The sequence below is a fragment of the Cyprinodon tularosa genome, unplaced genomic scaffold, assembly GCF_016077235.1.
Source record: "Cyprinodon tularosa strain WSP-4 unplaced genomic scaffold, ASM1607723v1 ctg143, whole genome shotgun sequence".
In the NCBI taxonomy this organism is placed as follows: domain Eukaryota; kingdom Metazoa; phylum Chordata; class Actinopteri; order Cyprinodontiformes; family Cyprinodontidae; genus Cyprinodon; species Cyprinodon tularosa.
In genome coordinates, this window is record NW_024038254.1 from 1,008,767 (window position 1) to 1,027,784 (window position 19,018).

A 19,018-nucleotide genomic window follows, 5' to 3' on the forward strand; every position below is an offset into this window, starting at 1 on the left:
TATATCTTGTAATACGTCACAACTACACATGGTTGTCCACCTAAGCTGGCAGGCAGCGTCTTTATCAAAGAACTCGGAAGAACCTGTAAATGGAACATTCCACAATTCTAGCAATGAATACAGGCAAAAAGAAAAGCACTGACTGTATAAAACCTTACGTTGCATTTTGCCATAAAGAGGGAACAGCAAACCACCAAAATGTGCAGTAAAAAAGAAAAGCTAACATATAACATCAACCTGGACTCACCATCTCTGCAGGTTTTAAATATCTTCTTTTTTCCGCTGCTTTGTCTGGATCAGACCCTTTATCCAACCAAGAACTTTATTGAATACAACCAAACCAAGCCTGATCCATATGAGGCCTCAATCTTATCTGATGACTTTAAGCTACTCTGCAGATTCTGCATGAGATTGACTTCACAGGGCAGAATACATAAATAATTCACACTTCAGACACATATATTACTCTTTCCACTTCATGTTTGTCTGCTTATTGTTAATCTACCACATATAATACCCCCCAAAAAACATTGGCATTTTAATTTGTAGGACAGCGTGAGAGAGAGAAACTACAAAAAGTTAATTTGCCACAAGCTCTTCTTTTGTGCATCCATAGGTATCCAGATCTAAATTAATATGTCTTGATTTTCTCTGCCCCATTAGAATTTTCTTTGGGATCTTTTTTTTTTTTTTTTTTTTTTTGGGGGGGGGGGGGGGGACTAGACGCCACATTACTCCCCACCCCCCTCAAAAAGCTGTCGATTAGTGACACCTTGTGGATTAAATACTGAAACTATAAAGTATACAGGAATACTAACATGATCCAGGGGTTTTTACTTTGACATTGGTTTCAATAACAGTCATATTCCATCAGTTAGAAAAGGCATTCTGACTTGTTTGACATAGTTTGAAAATTATTAATCTGGTATTCCACAAACATTTCAATAAGCCTACATTTCTCTATTAGATATCTTTCTAGATTGGTCAGATGTAATAGTCTATCTTTAATGTCACATTATGATCAAAATAAAGGCTTGATAATAACAGTCTGTAATTAATATATATGTTTAATCTAGAGTTAATGAAGTGAATTTAATGAATATGAATCTATATTGCAATACAAGTGTTAGCATTGTTAATGCAGCCCTTTAAAATCCTTACTTAATTTTGATGAAGTAAATAATGTGGAGCATGTACTTATCTTAAGTTGGGGTTATAACATCTTATATATTTGAATAATTTTTAAGTCTGTGCTGTTTGAAATGCAAATAATGATCTAAAACCAACTAGTAACCTGTTTTATATTTTAGGTGGAACTCACTACGATAAAAATCAAGTCGTTCTGAACCCTCTTGACCCAAGTAAACTACAGCAGAGGTGGGATGTGGAGATCATTTAAATGGATTCCCTGGAACTTTTCCTAATTATTCAGGAGAACTTTTAGAAGCTTAAAGGATGAGTTTCAGCTCCAGAGCTGCACAACCTTTTGATGAAGAGGTCAACCTGGAGAGATAATTTTCTAAGAATGGATTATTACCAGCTGAGCATATAAACTATCGAAACTTGGAAATATTTTAAATTTTAAAACCTACAACTCTGTGTCTTTTAGGTTTAATGTATATTTGATGTTTTCATTGGATTCTTTGTTTCTATCTGATAAATTAAACAGTGTTACAACAATGACTTACATTCCAGCTGCATTTATAAAAGCAATATGAAATACAAAAATGACTTTTTCTTTTTGTTTTACCAGCACTATAAAAATAAAGCTGTACAATTATTTTTGTCAATAAATGTTTTCAATTACACTGCATATGCTCAACTGTTTGCCAACGTTATTCTTTAGACTGTTTTTAATTGTGTTTGAATAAAATACAATATGGGGAAAGCTGATGTGACTTTGCAGTAAGAATACAGACATGAAAGCAAATTCAAATCCTTTACTGAAAATCCCTTTGAAGTTTCCTGCAAAGACAAACACTGCAGACTATAGGCAATTTGAACAAATCCAGTCCAGTGCAGAAAGGGAGATGCTGTCAGACAGACCTATTTTGGCTTTCTCGCTTTAAAAAAAAAATAAATTAAAGTGATAATCTTCTGCACAAAATGTTTTTACTCTTTAGCATAAACTGTCTTCTGTTGTCGACTGTAGCAGAGATAAAAGGTCAAAGAAGTGCATGAGGGATTCTCTTTATTTCCTCATTCATGTTTCTTCAATGTTGTTGCAATGTTTCATGCACATCTTGCTCAGACTCTGCAGCATTTATAACCTCATCATCTTCAGCCACCTTCACTACAGTTTTCCCCCTTGCATGGCCCTGCTCCAGCTTCTGGAAAGCTTGAGGCACCTGACTGAATGGAAACTGGGCCTCAACAACAGGCAGGATCTGCAACAAATCAGAAGAGAAAACATCCTGTTGAAAAATCAATAGTTATGGATGCCTCTCAAGGAAATCTCTCTACCATCTCAGATTCTAGGTTGATATTGAAAGTTCTTTTTAATTCAGAAAATCAGAGACTGAATTGAGCAAAAAGATGAGAAATAAACAGCAGTTTGTCTCCCTACTACAGAAGATGACTGCAACCACAGTTAAAGACAGTGGATGTGTGATCACATAGCTTAAGAATTGTATTTTTCAGTGCTCAATGACTTGCAGTTTCCTTGGGCTATAAAAGTGAAATTAAATGTTAATTTGGCATTTTTCAAGCCCATTTTCAAAAAAGAAAAAAAAATAGAACATGTCCTTCAGCTAATGGTTAAAAAAGATTATAAATAGACTAGATGCCAAAACAGTTCTGAACTCAGACATTAAAACTACTTTTATTTAAATAAATGTGATCCTGATAGGGAATGAGATGGGTATTTCTAAAAAAAAAAAAAAACTTAGTATAACAATGTAGAAGATTAATGTTTTTAAGTGTTTTAATAAAAACAGCATTTTGAAAATGAGTTTTATTCTTCTTAAGGTTATTTTTATTATAATAAAACAGATTTTCCCATGTTAGCCATTTATCTCTGGTGATGACATCATCTTAATCTTTCGTGTATTAGTTCTACTCTTTTCCACAGTTCTCTTTCCAGATTTTTGGGATTCTCTGAATTCACTTAGAAAAAAAAAATTTTAGTAAAATTCCCGATAAATTTATGACATATACTGTATGTCTAAAATGTGCCAATGTGAAATCTGCCAATATAAGAAACTTTGTATATATATATACACACACACCCACACACACCCCCAAACACACTCACTCACTCACTGAACCAATTAAAACAATTAACTGTATAACTAATCTAGACTGTAGCCACACTCCTAAATTTGTCCACATCTACAATCAGGGGGAAAAAAACAAATAAAGCAACTGCGGTTGTGATAAAACAAGGTTGAACTGTGAGTCAGGTTTAGTTTGATCCCAAATGCAAAGGAGGAACGAATTTGTGGCAAAAGAAAATGTCAGAAATTAAGTCTTATAGAATAGAATTCAACCTTATTATCATTCCACTGTCATAAGTACAGAGGAACGAAATGAATTCTCTGCATTTAACCCATCCCCTTGGGGAGCAGTGGGCTGCCATTTTGCGGCGCCCGGGGAGCAGTGTGGGGTTAAGGGTCTGGCTCAGGGAGCTTATTGTCTGTAGGAGTTTGCAAATTGCTGTGAAATAGAAAAGCTATTGTCTGTGGGCAGTCTGTGGGAGTGGGGGAGCAAACTCACAACCTCAGGATTCAAAGCCCTATGCCCTAAACACTAGGGCGCCACCACCCCAACTTATAGAACAGTTGGATTAGGGTCACAAAGGCCTCAAACGCCTTAAGACACTCTTTAGATTGTAACCAGGTGGTTGGGAGGCAAATAATAAAATTTTGTATATATTTTCTTAACATATTTTGGTATACTTTTACCTAACTGAAGCCAGGGCTAAGATCCAATCTTTTTGTACAAAAATCTTTAATAGGCTTGTGAAACAAAGGGTCAATGTGTGAAAAAGCTCCTAACATACAGTACAGCCATTAGTGGATCTGTGATGCTGTAAGTCCTTTAACAAAGTTCTGTTATATAATGTTGCTTTTTCTAAAAAACAACAACATGGAACTGGCTCCTCAGAGACAAACTGAGCTAACCTTTTCTATGTTCTACATAAAACCTGTGTAGGGAGCAGCAGATGAAATGGAGAACCCAAGACTGCAAAATGGAGAGATTTTTACAAAATGCAATTGTTAAAAGTGCTTTATCTGTAAGCACTAACCGTGTGAAATATAATTTGAAATGATAAAGAAGGTAAATTATAGGCACAAAGGATTTTAATGTTCCAATAATAACTGGTTGACTGGATTTTTAGCCAAAAAACTTCAAATAAACTGGAATTTTAGGTTGGATTTTTCTATATTTCTAAGAGGGCTGAAACATTTAATAATGTTGATTAATCAATTATTGAAATAATTGCCAGTTAATTTATTAATCTATAAATCAGTAACTGGATTATAGAGACTTTAAAACATGCCTTTAGCTGACAGACTAACCCATTTAAAGCAGTAATAATATCAACATTTAAAAAAAATATCTAAACATTTTCAATTTAAAACAAAAAGAATGTTTTTGTCTGTCAATATTCTTTATCCAGAACTCAAGCGGAAAAGTTTTAGTTTCACCTGGTTTACTTTCGTAAAAAAATCTTCTTTAAGGAACCTTTTGCTATCCGATTATTAATCGAAAAAATAATCGACAGATTAACCGATTTGCAGAATAATCAGTGCAGCCCTAATTTTTAATATTTCCATGGTGATTATATCAAAAATAAAAATTCATCTTTTTATCAATTGTGTAGGAAACAGTTAAATATTTGGCTTACTGACAAAATTGTCTTTACATTACTTAATATGGTGAAACTTATATTTTTTTATGCAAAAGTAGAAGTTTTGAATTTTTCACATTATAAGGCTTCAAAAAAAGATTTCTAAGGTAATTTATCCCAAAAAACTCTGAAAATAATTATAAGCTCCTAATGTTTTATGATCTGTGCTTACATCAAGCCAAATGTGAGGGAGGGCTTAAGAATGTGATGAGGCTGGACAATCCTCCGCTACCCCGGCAGCTCGGCTTGTTATTCTGGTCAGCAGCTCTTGTCATTAACAATGAATGAATGGAGGGTGCAATGGCGTCATTACTAACCGGAGGGTGGGTGTGAATGTGTGCACGAGTGTGAGGGGGGGGGGGGGGGGGGGGGGGGGGGGGGGGGGGGGGGTTTTGTTATTTGGGTGTGTGTATGTGTGCTTGTTTCCTAGCTTCCCGCCACTAATCAGAACATGCTGTAAGCCCCCCAGGACAAAAGGACAGAGGGTCCACACGCCTCGGCAAACGGCTGCTCAGCAATGTTTTAAAATCCATTCATAGCTTCCTGGCGCCCGACTCGTACCGCCCCGGGGGCGCACATCACTGCACTGCAAGCTAACCCAAGCGAGGAGCTGCGGGAGTTTGATTCTCGCTCATTTACAAAGCTACAGGGAAGAGTTGAACACCGGCATGTAGGGAATCCCTGGCATGTTCATTATTTCTGCACTGCATGATCTCCATCACAGCATGAAGTCCACAGTCAGGCTGTGACTGTTGTGCAAATTAGACAATTTCTGTCTCTGCTGTTCCGTCAGCACCAACAGCTCTGAATGTCAACTTTGCATGATATGAATATTAAAGGAGCAGAGAGGCAGTACCTTCCCTGCATCCACCAGTTGGCTGACTTCATCCAAGGTGGGCCCATCGGGAGCATAAAAAGCCCACCTGTAGAAGACTCCAGCAGACGTTATATTCTAGGAGGCAAACAGAATGAAGGGGAAATAAGAAAGAATAAATAGCAGAACACAACAAAAAAGATTTGACTGAAAAACATCAAAAAAATATTCAGATTTTTTGATATGTTAGGTTTGTGCTTCTCTGATGCTTTTAGTGATGCTGTAACAAATAAATGTATTTAATGGCAAGAAATTGATCTGAAATTGTGATACTGTTGGACTGATAGATGGGCCTTTTTTGTTATGTTTTAAGAGACATGCAGTAATTATCATTTTATTTCTGATTTAGTTTTTCTTTTCGATGGTTTTGGTATCAGATGGTATTGTATCCAAAATAAGTGATAAACCATCTGAGCACTTCATTAAGAAAGTCTGCACACTCTGCTTTATCATAAAGAGCTTCTCTAACCAGCTTCGCTACTTTTTCTCTTATCATGTAACACAAAAAAATGAAAAAGGATTTTATGGAAATTTCTGAAACATATTGATATGGAACAGTGAATGGTAAGTGGGATAAAATAATTGCAGTTTTCAAAATAGAGAGAAAAATGAACATGAACATTCCACCAAAACCCTTTTTTTTGTAGGTCTGAATTTAAGATTAAGCTTACCGTCTAGTTGGACAGTGCCCCTCTAGCACTGGCCACTAGTCTTTCCAATTATCCTGGAATGGACTGAACTTTAGAATGTTAAAAGGTTCTAAACGATTTTATAACCTGCTTTAGATGTCTCCAATACATATTATCCCATTTCTCTTTTCCTGTTCCTGTTTAGTTCTTATGCTCCATAAATCTGGATTAAAATATCAAAAGCCTAAACTGCTTGAAACTAGGATTAAAAATGTACTTATTCATAATGGCATTTGACTGTGCCACCTAAACAGAAAATTACTGTAGATTTTCAATCTTTCTTTTTTAATCAAAATCATTTTATATTTTTTTATTACACCTTATTTTAATTATTTATTTTTATTCTCTGTTATTTGGAGAATATTTACAACTTTTGAAAAGGGCTGCCCATTTCACTTTAAGAAAAATACACATGCACAACCCTGTTCCGGCTCACAAGAGGGAACTTGCATTAAACGCGTGCAAGAGCATGCAAAAGCCCATTTCTCCCCGTGCACGCTCTGTTTAAAAGTTGATTTTCCCATCCCTCATACAATCTTACTTTCCAAAGAAGTTTTGCAATTTTTCCACTATGTCAGACTCACCACCGGGAAGTGCAGATGGGGACGAGCACGTAGGATTTACCAGAATGACTGACAATTAGGAGGAACAATTATTTAGATGATTCCACTATACTGTACCTTTAATTATTCATGTCACATTTATGCCACTGCAATGCACTCTTCTTTCATTAACAGCACTTTCAATTGTCTTTCTAATGCAATGGACTATATAAACAAACATGCCTTGCCTTTCACTATTGCTCAGTACCAAACTTCTATGGCCTCTGCAGAACAGCTGGATATATGCAGAGATTAACATGCACTGCTAAAGACAATGTGTTAAGAAGGATTCTATTTAGTGACATAAAAATATAGAGGGTCTTATTTATACAAATTATTGAAAGCTGAACAGAATTTTCAAAGTTCTGCAATCTTATATATATATATTTTAACAATCCCCCACTCCCCCACTAATTTTAACACCTATCTAAGATTTACAGAGATACCAGAATTCTGACCATCTATGATCTGATTCTTTTTTCTTGTTTTCCTTCCTTGATCCAACCATATTGAATTTTATGTATCATTATTAGCAGCCCTTGTAAGACTTTATGACAAGCTGCGGAGGTAAATTCTATTTTGTGTCAGAGTAGATGGAGCAGCAATCCTGCTAAAAGTTGCAGGACACCTACACCCTAAAGGCAGGAATTAAGTTCAACTGAAAGACTAACTGCCAATGCAATTTAAACATTGAACACTAGAGGGCTCAGTTGTGCTATAATCCAAAAAGTGATGTGATGAGATAAGAGCTGGATGCTGGTGGTGGTGAGACCACTGCAACTGAGCCCCACCTAACTGGCCAGCTGGCTGCTCCCATGGACAAAGGGTCTAGAAGGCTTGGCAAGACATGCAGTAATGCTGGTATTTGCTGGTGGGGAGAGTCAGTCAGTCGGCTGTAATCTGAATAAATAGCAAAACTGCTGCTTCAGCGGTAAATGCATGCGTGCGTACAATGCCTCAAGCTGAATGCCCTCACAAGCAGGCAGTGACTAAAATCCAGCCAGTTCTACCAGCTGTGTTGTCACAGTGGTTTTCAAAGTTGGTCTCTAGAGCTGCTCCTGAACAATTCATTTAGTCATGGTAAATCTCATGCAGTCATGACATGTACCAAACTCCCTGCTTCATTACCAAATTAGGAGGAAAATTTTGGAAATCCCTCCTTCAGCATGCACAAACTTTGATTTATTATCGCCTTCAGCAGATTTTTTTTTTTTTTATCTCAAGCATGAAAGGCAGCATATGAAACCTGGTCATGTGATGACATCTTCTCTCCCTCCCTCTTGTACCTGAAATTCAACTGATCAACTGAATGGAAGTAAAATGAAGTAGAAATTCCAGGTGCCTGAACAGGTGTGCGCTCCCAACAATACTGCCTATTCATAACACTGAGCATTGAACAAGACGATTTCGTTCGGAAGTATGAAAGCTATCCAAACCCCGGCTGATTTCTTCATGGGAAATACAAATGAATGAACTTGGTCATTCATTTGTTCCAACCAGGCCCCCCTAAAAAAGGAAATAATATACAGAAGCAAGCAAATGATCATGTTTACCTGAAAGGCTTTGTTGTGCAGAGTCAGGCCAGCGTGCAATGTTCCGTCTAACAGGCCCATAGAGTCAGTGTTGAGGAGTAAAGGTGACACCAAAGTGACGTACTTCGCCCCTGACCAAGGCTTTAACAGACCCATTGCCCTTTCCTCTGTATCGCCGCCCACGTTGTCCAAAATGACATCAAACCTGACGGTGCAGGCACAAGCTGTTAAATTTACCAAAATCTTCTCTGAAGAATTATTAAAACATTTGTTTCTTCACATAAAGTTCTTCATCTGTTTACTTTTCCATGATCTCCAGTTGTTCAGCCACATCTCCTGCTGTGTAGTCTACCACCTCATCAGCACCGAGCCCTCTGACAAGGCCTTCAGCATTCTGGGAGCAGGTAACGGTCACATGGGCACCCCAAGCCTTTAATAACTGTAGGAAAAATATTATAATAATAAGCAGACTCAAAAGTAACAAAACAATCTCTCTAATTACACGAATATTCCAGAAACTTCAGAAATATAATTTAAATACTTGTATAGAGAATGTTCCAACACCTCCAGATGCTCCAGTGATCAAAACTCTGAGAGAAAGAGCAAAAAACAAAAAGAGGATAATTAATTTATTGTGTAATGATAATAACCAAGGTTGTTAATATAAAAACTGCTTCATGAACTTCATAAGAAATTGGATACAGGATATTATCTATTGCAGCGGTCCTCAATGTTTTCCAGGCCAAGGACCCCCAAAATCGATGGCGAGATGGAGCGGGGACCCCCTAATTACATGAAATTGTGTTATATCAAACTGGTCCTATGGTACCCAGCTTGAAAGAGCTCCTGTGTGTCGCTGAATGTGTGCATTGATCATGGGCGTTTCTAGACAGGGGCCAACGGGGGCCAGTGCCCCTATAGCTCATGTCCTTGCCCCTGTTATGGCCCCTGCATTGAAGACATAAGACTAATGATGATATGCGCTGGAACAGACATGGTTACTTTGGATCCATTTTATTTTTTTTCTATACAACTTCTGTTTTACTGTCTATTTGAAAACAATAAGGTGATAGCTTCAGTGGTGTTGAGATAGCATCCCAGTTTTCATCTGCTAAAATGTTTTTTTGAAAACAAATTGCTCTAATTTTTACAGCTGAATCTATCAGTTTTTCTTGAGTTCTAATTTAGATTTTATAAAAAACTTAAATTTTAACTTAAATTAAGTCAAAAATATGTAAAATTCCTAATTTATGAATGTCTATTGATCTAATAAGAAATAGAATTTTAATGATTAAACCCAGTTGAATCGGGAAAAAAAAAAATTAACTTCATGCAGCTCTCTTAATATATATTTGAATCCCTTGCCCTGTTTTTTATTTTATGCTTTATTGTGCCCCCATGAAAACACGCTGGGCCCCTCAAACATTTGGTCTAGAACCGCCACTGGCATAGATGACTGAAAGACATCTTCTGCCTCCATTTATCTGTTTATATTGTGTTGAATTTACAGGTGCTGGTCATAAAATTAGAATATCATGAAAAAGTAGATTGATTTCAGTAATTCCATTTAAAAAGTGAAACTTGTATATTATATTCATACATTACATACAAACTCATATATTTCAGATGTTTATTTTGTTTAATTTTGATGATTACAAATGACAACAAATGAAAATCTCAAATTCATCATATCAGAAAATTAGAATATTGTGAAAAGGTTCAAAATTGATGGCCCCTGGTGCCACACTCTAATCAGCTAATTAACTCAAACCACCTGCAAAAGCCTTTAAATGGTCTTTCAGTCTAGTTCTATAGGCTACACAATCATGGGGAAGACTGCTGACTTGACAGTTGTCCAAAAGACGACCATCGACACCTTGCACAAGGAGGGCAAGACACAAAAGGTCATCGCTAAAGAGGCTGGCTGTTCACAGAGCTCAGTGTCCAAGCACATTAATAGAGAGGCGAAGGGAAGGAAAAGATGTGGTCGAAAAAAGTGTACAAGCAAGAGAGATAACCGCACCCTGGAGAGGATTGTGAAACAAAACCCATTCAAAAATGTGGGGGAGATTCACAAAGAGTGGACTGCAGCTGGAGTGAGTGCTTCAAGAACCACCACACACAGACGTATGAAAGACATGGGTTTCTGCTGTCGCATTCCTTGTGTCAAGCCACTCTTGAACCACAGACAGCGTCAGAAGCGTCTTGCCTGGGCTAAAGAGAAACAGGACTGGACTGCTGGTGAGTGGTCCAAAGTCATGTTCTCTGATGAAAGTAAATTTTGCATTTCCTTTGGAAATCAAGGTCCCAGAGTCTGGAGGAAAAGAAGAGAGGCACTTCATCCACGTTGCTTGAAGTCCAGTGTAAAGTTTCCACAGTCAGTGATGGTTTGGGGTGCCATGTCATCTGCTGGTGTTGGTCCATTGTGTTTTCTGAGGTCCAGGGTCAACGCAGCCACATACCAGGAAGTTTTAGAGCACTTCATGCTTCCTGCAGCTGACCAACTTTTTGGAGATGCAGATTTCATTTTCCAACAGGACTTGGCACCTGCACACAGTGCCAAAGCTACCAGTACCTGGTTGAAGGACCATGGTATCCCTGTTCTTAATTGGCCAGCAAACTCTCCTGACCTTAACCCCATAGAAAATCTATGGGGTATTGTGAAGAAGAAGATGCAATACACCAGACCCAACAATTCAGAAGAGCTAAAAGCCACTATTAGAGCAACCTGGGCTATCATAACACCTGAGCAGTGCCACAGACTGATCGACTCCATGCCACGCCGCATTGCTGCAGTAATACAGGCCAAAGGAGGCCCAACTAAATACTGAGTGCTGTACATGCTCATACTTTTCATGTTCATACTTTTCAGTTGGCCAACATTTCTATAAATCCTTTGTTTTTATTGGTCTTCAGTAATATTCTAATTTTCTGATATGATGAATTTGAGATTTTCATTTGTTGTCATTTGTAATCATCAAAATTAAACAAAATAAACATCTGAAATATATGAGTTTGTATGTAATGTATGAATATAATATACAAGTTTCACTTTTTAAATGGAATTACTGAAATCAATCTACTTTTTCATGATATTCTAATTTTATGACCAGCACCTGTATGTTCATGTGTATTTAAAGACATTTAAATTAGTGGAAAAAATTCCAGGGGGGAATTTAAAAAAAAAGTCTAATCAACCCAAAACTTTGGCGAACCCCATGCATTACCTCCGAGGACCCCCTAGGGGTCATATGAAGGACCAACTCTGCCATATTTAAAAATAAATACAGAAACAAATAAATACTCAATAAATGTATAAGCATACAATTAATTGCCAACAAAAAAGTGAGACATAAATGTATATAACTCTTAATTAGCTTCTTTATTTATTTGCCTTTGTAATATTTACCTTATTTATTTTTCTGTCCTTTATAATCTTCAACTCTATTTTTTAATTACTTATATTTTTAAGTATTTATTTATGTGTATGTTATAATATTTTTGTCTGTTTTATTCTTCCTTTGTATTTTTTTACCTTAGTTATTTCTTCGCCGCTGTTTATTTCTCTCTGCCCTTTTTACATTTCTCTATGCATTTATGCCTCATTATGCAAATGAGGAGGGGGTGTGTCCTAGAGAGTCAACTTCTGCTCATTGGTTGGCTTGGCGGTCCATCTTCTTAACTCACAGAGCTCAGAGTACTAAGTTAAATGTTCTCTTTTCTGTTGCTGTTGTTCAATAAAAGTATGTTTTAAGATCATCTGAGGCGAGAACCTTATACTTTTAAGCATCACCATATGGCCCATTCACAGATTTAATGCATAATTTAAAGGGACACTATGCAACATTTTTCAGTTAATTAATGTGTTCCATAACGTTTTGGATGATTAAATGAGTCATTTCAGGTTGAACAAAGGTATTCTCGGCCGCCCTGGTGGTCTGTGGGGGAAATACTGCACTTGCAACTGCAGGAGCACCGACCCGCACCCACAGGCTCAGAAGTCTCGTGAGAGTCAGTCTTGCTTTACGGCGAGAACTGCTACACGCCCCCAGTTAAAAGCATTCTCGTTGCTAGCACAGTGGCGATCTTTGTGCAGCTATGCTACGTTCACATCGGACGCAGCAAAATCGCGTTTGCTGCTTCCTTTTTGCTGCTTGTACCAGTTAGTTCTGACGCGTGGCTGAAGCAGCTTTGCTGCTCCGGCTGTGCCTGAGGCGCGTTGGGCGGAGCTTCACTATCCTTTCTCTGCCTTGCAGCTATATTTGCTGTGATCAGTGGGAATAAAGTAGTTTTAATATGTGTTTAAGTGAGAAAATACACCTGAAAACGTAATCAGTGCAGTCAGTTCATTCAGATTATTATCCTGCCTTCAATATTTTTTTCTGTCAGAGCCGCTCAGACCCCCACATACCAGCGGGGCGCCGACAGTATGGATCCCTTCATCAGCAGCGGTTCACCGCGGCAGCTGGTAGGTGTTTTTCATCTAAATAATCCAAACTGCATATTCTGCCAGCAGATTTCTGCATTTTAAGCTAATTTAGGCGTCAATAAACTGTTTAAGAGGAGAGATCATCAGCGCTGTGTCTCTCTCCCTGCGTTAAACGCACCCGACGCGCTGCTTCAGCTGCTCAGACGTGCTGCGCCTGGTGCTCAAAACGCGCCGCGGGACCTTTTGCTGCGCCTTGACGCGCGTCAACCATTGACTTTGCATGTAAACTCGCTGCTTCTGTCGCGCCAGCTACGTCCAGTGTGAACGCAGCGTTAGTCATTCGCTGCTAAGCTCAAAACAACCGCGCCTGGCTTGACGGAGAAACCAGGAGAACAGCTGTGCATATTTACGACAGTGCACTTTTACTTTCGCCCTCTGGAGGGAGCCTCACTGGAAAATCAACACCGGTTGCATAGTGTACCTTTAAAAGAAAATGTGATGAACTTGAGAGGACCGTGGCAACCAGCAAAGCTCCGAAGCTGACGGCAGCCAGGTCTAACCACAGCCCATCTGCAGCGGCCCTCTCTCGGCATAGCCGCGTGTGAAGAATCGCTGGTGATGATGGCGATTTTTTGTTGCAGCGGCCCTCTCTCGGCATAGCCGTGTGTGAAGCGTGTTGGTTAGCATTTTACTACATCGGTCGAATCTACAGGAGGAGAGTCTGATGTCGAGTCTGAAGTCATTAGAACTTGAGTAGGGACTTTGCCAAACTTTGCCAAATACAACAAAAAAATCGCCATCATAGCCTGGCTATAGACCTGGCTGCCGTCAGCTTCGGAGCTCCGCTGGTTGCCACGGTCCTCTCAAGTTCGTCACATTTTCTTTTAAAGTACGCATTAAATCTGTGAATGGGCCATATGGTGATGCTTAAAAGTATAAGGTTCTCGCCTCAAATGATCTTAAAACATACTTTAATTGAACAACAGCAACAGAAAAGAGAACATTTAACTTAGTACTCTGAGCTCTGTGAGTTAAGAAGATGGACCGCCAAGCCAACCAATGAGCAGAAGTTGACTCTCTAGGACACACCCCCTCCTCATTTGCATAATGAGGCATAAATGCATAGAGAAATGTAAAAAGGGCAGAGAGAAATGTAAAAAGGGAAGAGAGAAATGTAAAAAGGGAAGAGAGAAATGTAAAAAGGGAAGAGAGAAATGTAAAAAGGGCAGAGAGAAATAAACAGCGGCGAAGAAATAACTAAGGTAAAAAAATACAAAGGAAGAATAAAACAGACAAAAGTATTATAACATGCACATAAATAAATACTTAAAAATATAAGTAATTAAAAAATAAAGTTGAAGATTATAAAGGACAGAAAAATAAATAAGGTAAATATTACAAAGGCAAATAAATAAAGAAGCTAATTAAGAGTTATATACATTTATGTCTCACTTTTTTGTTGGCAATTAATTGTATGCTTATACATTTATTGAGCATTTATTTGTTTCTGTATTTATTTTTAAATATGGCAGAGTTGGTCCTTCATAGGGGTCACGGACCCCCTGTTGAAGACTCCCAATCAGCATTCCTGTTTTTTTAATAAACTTATGTGACTGAATAAGGACATGATTGTCTAAAATGAAATTTAAAAAGAACAGCATATACATTCACCCTTACTATTTACTATTAATGAATTTAATAAAATCCAGTGCAACCATTTGCTTTGAGATGCTACATGTGTTTTTTTTTTTAAGTTAATCTAATGTTAAAAAAAAGATTCATCCAGAGAAAAGTACCACTGCACATAACTCTGAACCCCACAGTGAAACATACTGTTGGCAGCTTTAATTACAGCAAAGAAAGGATTTTAGTGTCTTAGTTGGCCTGTTATTATTATTACTTATTATATGCTGTATTTACACTTATTTCAGATTTTATTTGTAAAAAAAAAAAAACAATAGTTTGTGGTTAAAAAGTGGCAAAATCTAAACAAGCTTAATGGATTTAAATATTTTTACAAGGCAACTGATTAAAAAAATAGTCTTCTGTTTAATACCAAGATTAATAAAGTTTGAGGAGGGACTACAGGTGAAGCTACAGATCAAAAATTATTGCTTCATCTTCAAGCATGAGTTATTTTCTGTAAAAAAAAATACAGTTCCTGGAGGGTAAAAGGTTCATTTGAATACATCAAGATCATGCTGATTCTTGCCTTTTATTTAAGGAGTTTTCCCTGCAGAGACCGCCTGCATTGACAAGTGCAGAGAGAGCAGTGTTGGCTACATAAGGGATGGATGCAGCCTCAATGTGACTCAAGGATTTTGGCTTGTAGGAAACCTAAGACAAAACAAAAATACCAAAACAACAAGAATAAAAAAAGAAACAACGTTAGAATAGTGCATAAAGGGCTAAAACAAAGGCAAGGAGCTACTGTATAAAATAAGCATAACAAAGAAAGACTAATTTATGTGTCTGTGATTACTGGCACAGCAGCCACTGCCACCAAACATACTTAATCCTAATTGGTTACACAGCAGGATTGCAAAGGGCACAATTGCTCTATTTAGCTGAAATATTTCAAAAGAAATTTTCCATTTTCTTTTAAGAAAAACAGACAGCTACTAATAATTCCTATTTAAACACATGCACCGCTGTCATACAAGTCTCTATACCTCACCTCATACTCTGTTAAAGTCACATATTCTGCCAGGCTGCCTTGTTTCCACGGTGGAACAGCAGCCCACACCTAAAGGACCAACATGACATTTAACAAGGTGAACACAGCTGAAATTATCCACCCACTCATAGCATCTTAGTCTGCCTAATCAACCATTTCTTAGAAGACGGTTCCTGCCGTTTATCATAATTAACTTGCTTTAAAGGATATTTTTAAGCGGGTGGATCACTGCTGTGAACAGTGTGCTGCGGGAAACCCTCATGTCCTTCTTTTCTTTTAATCATGTTCACTTGAAGACCAGTCCACTAAATTACATTCCAGCCTACAGAAGGACAATAAGGTGTACATGTGGGAGACAACGCAGTAGGCGTTTGTAGTTTTTATGAGTCACCTTAATGTAACAACAGAACTAAGAGAATCTCTGAGTTCCAAGAAGTGGCCCTGAATAACAGCATTTTAATCTGCATAACTTTAGGAGGCTGGAAAATTAACCATTATCTTACATATATATACACACACTTTTTTTTTTTTTTTACATCTCATTGCCAATTAGCTAATGGTAACAGACTTGGTTTAGAGTAGTCAGTTTATATAAAATTGACACAATAATACAAAAATGGCTATTATATCCTTCTCCCTTTCCACAGGGAGAAAAGTGTTTCGGCACATCCCCAAGGTCACTCATTAAAAACTGACACCCTTAATCAGCCACTCACATGGAAAACCACCAATGCCTTCTGGAGAAACACTTTTTGGTCCGATGAGATAAAGTTTGAGAAATGTGACCAAACTGGCATGAGTTAGAGTGACTTTTACATTTTAGAACATCCTATGACATGTAAGAAATAAAATATTGGGTACTTTCTTTAACAATGTTAAAGAAAGAGAGAGATTCTAAAATGAGAGACTCCAAAAATGTGCCTTTAGCTGATCCACCTTGAGCAGCAATTATACAAAAAATTGTGTAAACATTTTGCATTTAAGATAAAAATCTTTTTCTTCTGTCAATATGCTCTATCCAGAACTCCTCAAGTGGACCAATTTTAGTTTCTCCTGGCTTAATTGGGCAAAAAGTCTTCTTTCTTCTTTAAGGAACCTTTTGATATCTGATTATTAATCGAAAAGAAATATTCCGCAGATTAATCGATTTGCAAAATACTTGTTAGTTACAGCCCTAGATTTCCACATGATAAACAGAAAATAATCACAAATATGTTTCAAAATGAGTTTTAAAATAGATTAAAGCAGGTTAAGACTCAACTTTTTGGAAAGGACTGATTTCAACCATAACTGAAATTTCAAGACTCTTCCTAAAATAAAAAAGTGATTATGCAGTTTGTTGATTGCACACAAAAAAAATGTAAATTGAGCTGTAAATAATTACCATCATCTTAATACAAGGGCCGTGTTCTTAAATATGATTAAAGAAAACTATACGATTTACTTTGTATACATTATGTATGTATGTATGTATGTATGGATGTATGGATGGATGGATGGATTATTAATTTCAAATTTGCAAACATTGATAATTCACTTTATAGATGCTAACCTCATCTCCTGGAGCAAAGTGAGTCACTCCAGATCCACAGTCCACCACTACACCTGACAAATCACGGCCCAGAATGAGTGGAAACTCACTAAAGCTGCTCATCACAGACAAAGGATCCCTCCTTAAGTTAAGCAATGTCGCCCCATATCCTCCTAAAGCGGATACAAAATAACAAAGCATGGTTAAAAGCAAATGAATTCCATGAGTACTTCAGCAATTGCATTATTGTTGCAAATGCCAACATTGTACTTACCCCTCATGTTTACATCTAGTGGGTTAAGGCTGGCCGCACTGACTTTTATCAGCACTTCATTGGCAAAGTTAATAGAGGGAATAGCAATTTCTTCTGTGTGCCTCAAAACTCCACTAGAGCCATACTGATCAATGACCCAAGCTGACATGCTCTGCAGCCTTGAAGGTGAACTGCAGACATTCCTGCAACCAGTCCGAGCTAATGTTTTGCTCCATACAGTTTTTCCATTAAACAAACACAGAAGCCTAATTAAAGCCATATCTCTTATACAACCCGTTCAAACCTACTTGCTGCTACAAGGTCAGCTTTGAAACAATATGACATCTACAACTGCATACTTAGTGCAGCATTAGCTAGCTACAGGAAAAAGCTATAGAGCTAATATTAGCCTTTTTAGCTAGTCGCTGCTAAAATAAATACATGCTTTACGGTCGATAACAGACTAAATCCATCAGTTTTACCATCTACCAATGGGCTGATATTGTTTTACGTTTCAGTAAGTATAACCTACTGAGCTTAAACCTTCAGATAAAACGCATTCATCAATAGAGTAAGTTACCAAACAAGCTAACCTCTGAACTCAAGGAGATAGCCAATCAGATATTAGTAAATATAAACTCTGTCCAATGGCGCAAGAGATTTTCTAGTGACGTATGATGTTTTGATTCATATTCAATACGCCTTTGTCGTGTGGATTACTATTCGATGTCAATTTTTATCCCTCGTATGGTTTATCGTTTTGTTTATGTTGTTTTAAAAGGATAGAAATGGCCAAATGACAGATCTAAAAAAAAGTTTCTAAAAGGTTTACATGCACCTACGAAACAAAATGAAAAAAGCCAGAAAATCAACGACAGTAATAAACAAACAAATAAAAATACATTTTTTCCACAAAATGATTCTCTTTTGTAAGTTGTATCAAGGAAGTACTTAATAAGGTGTTCATTCTAACATTATTTGTATGCATAAATACATGCATATGAATGCTTGTGCATCTATAACATACATTTTAAATAAACAGCAGGAGGTCCTCTACCAAAAATCCTGTATTATAATTTTGAACCACAAAAGATTAGCATCCCCAGAAGACATCTGTAAAGAAAAAGAAATCATTATTAGAAGAAAAACATAGCTTATAAAACACCCTTGGAGAAACATACATCCATCCACCTTCTACCACTTGTCCATATGGGTCCATCAATTGGAACTAAACATAAATTATGAAGGGGATGGTCTCTAAGTATTACTCATTTACGAACAGGTAAAATCATTTTTTTAATTATTACTATTACTATTATTCTTATTCAATGTGCTTTTTTTTTTATTTTAACATATAACACGAGGCCTTAAGGTAATAAATTGTTCCACAGTGTCGGTAGCTGTAGGCTATCGTCTCTTTTTTTGAACAAGGTTTTAAAAGAAGTGTAAAAAAAGGTTTAAATAGTATCATACTGTTGACAGTGAAAAATATTTAAAATCTTCAATCTTACTTTAGAAAGCAGAATTATATGGCAAGCAGAAGTGTGAAATGATTACTTTGTTTAATTCCTTTTAGACC

General features: G+C 37.1%; 2 protein-coding genes across 2 annotated transcripts in view; one reads left to right on the plus strand and one right to left on the minus strand.

Moving 5' to 3' along the window:
• Positions 1–1,813, plus strand: part of LOC119779144 (beta/gamma crystallin domain-containing protein 1-like) — a 33,617-nt gene extending 31,804 nt beyond the window's left edge. Inside the window, exon 23 of the mRNA XM_038278682.1 lies at positions 1,311–1,813. Within this exon, the coding sequence (XP_038134610.1) occupies positions 1,311–1,399 (89 nt within the window). The 3' untranslated portion in view covers positions 1,400–1,813. The remainder of the gene's footprint in view (positions 1–1,310) is intronic.
• On the minus strand, positions 708–18,050 carry LOC119779143 (reticulon-4-interacting protein 1 homolog, mitochondrial-like). Its single transcript, XM_038278681.1, has 9 exons — positions 17,461–18,050; positions 17,208–17,359; positions 15,656–15,724; positions 15,191–15,315; positions 9,091–9,139; positions 8,852–8,988; positions 8,571–8,754; positions 5,709–5,804; positions 708–2,387 (listed from the first exon to the last, which is right to left on the minus strand). Exons 1-9 carry the CDS (start codon positions 17,717–17,719, stop codon positions 2,214–2,216), a joined length of 1,245 nt encoding a protein of 414 aa, XP_038134609.1. The 5' UTR covers positions 17,720–18,050; the 3' UTR covers positions 708–2,213.
• Positions 18,051–19,018: the final 968 nt, after the last annotated feature.

What these genes read in the sequence shown, in the direction of transcription:
- LOC119779143 (XM_038278681.1), bottom strand. Translation starts at nt 17,719, where the DNA reads ATGGCTTTAATTAGGCTTCTGTGTTTGTTTAATGGAAAAACTGTATGG. An exon ending in TTGGAACATTCTCTATACAA is followed by an intron (nt 8,989 to 9,090) that starts GTATTTAAATTA and finishes TTTTTCCTACAG; the next exon opens with TTATTAAAGGCTTGGGGTGC. An exon ending in CAACTGGAGATCATGGAAAA is followed by an intron (nt 8,755 to 8,851) that starts GTAAACAGATGA and finishes CTGCACCGTCAG; the next exon opens with GTTTGATGTCATTTTGGACA.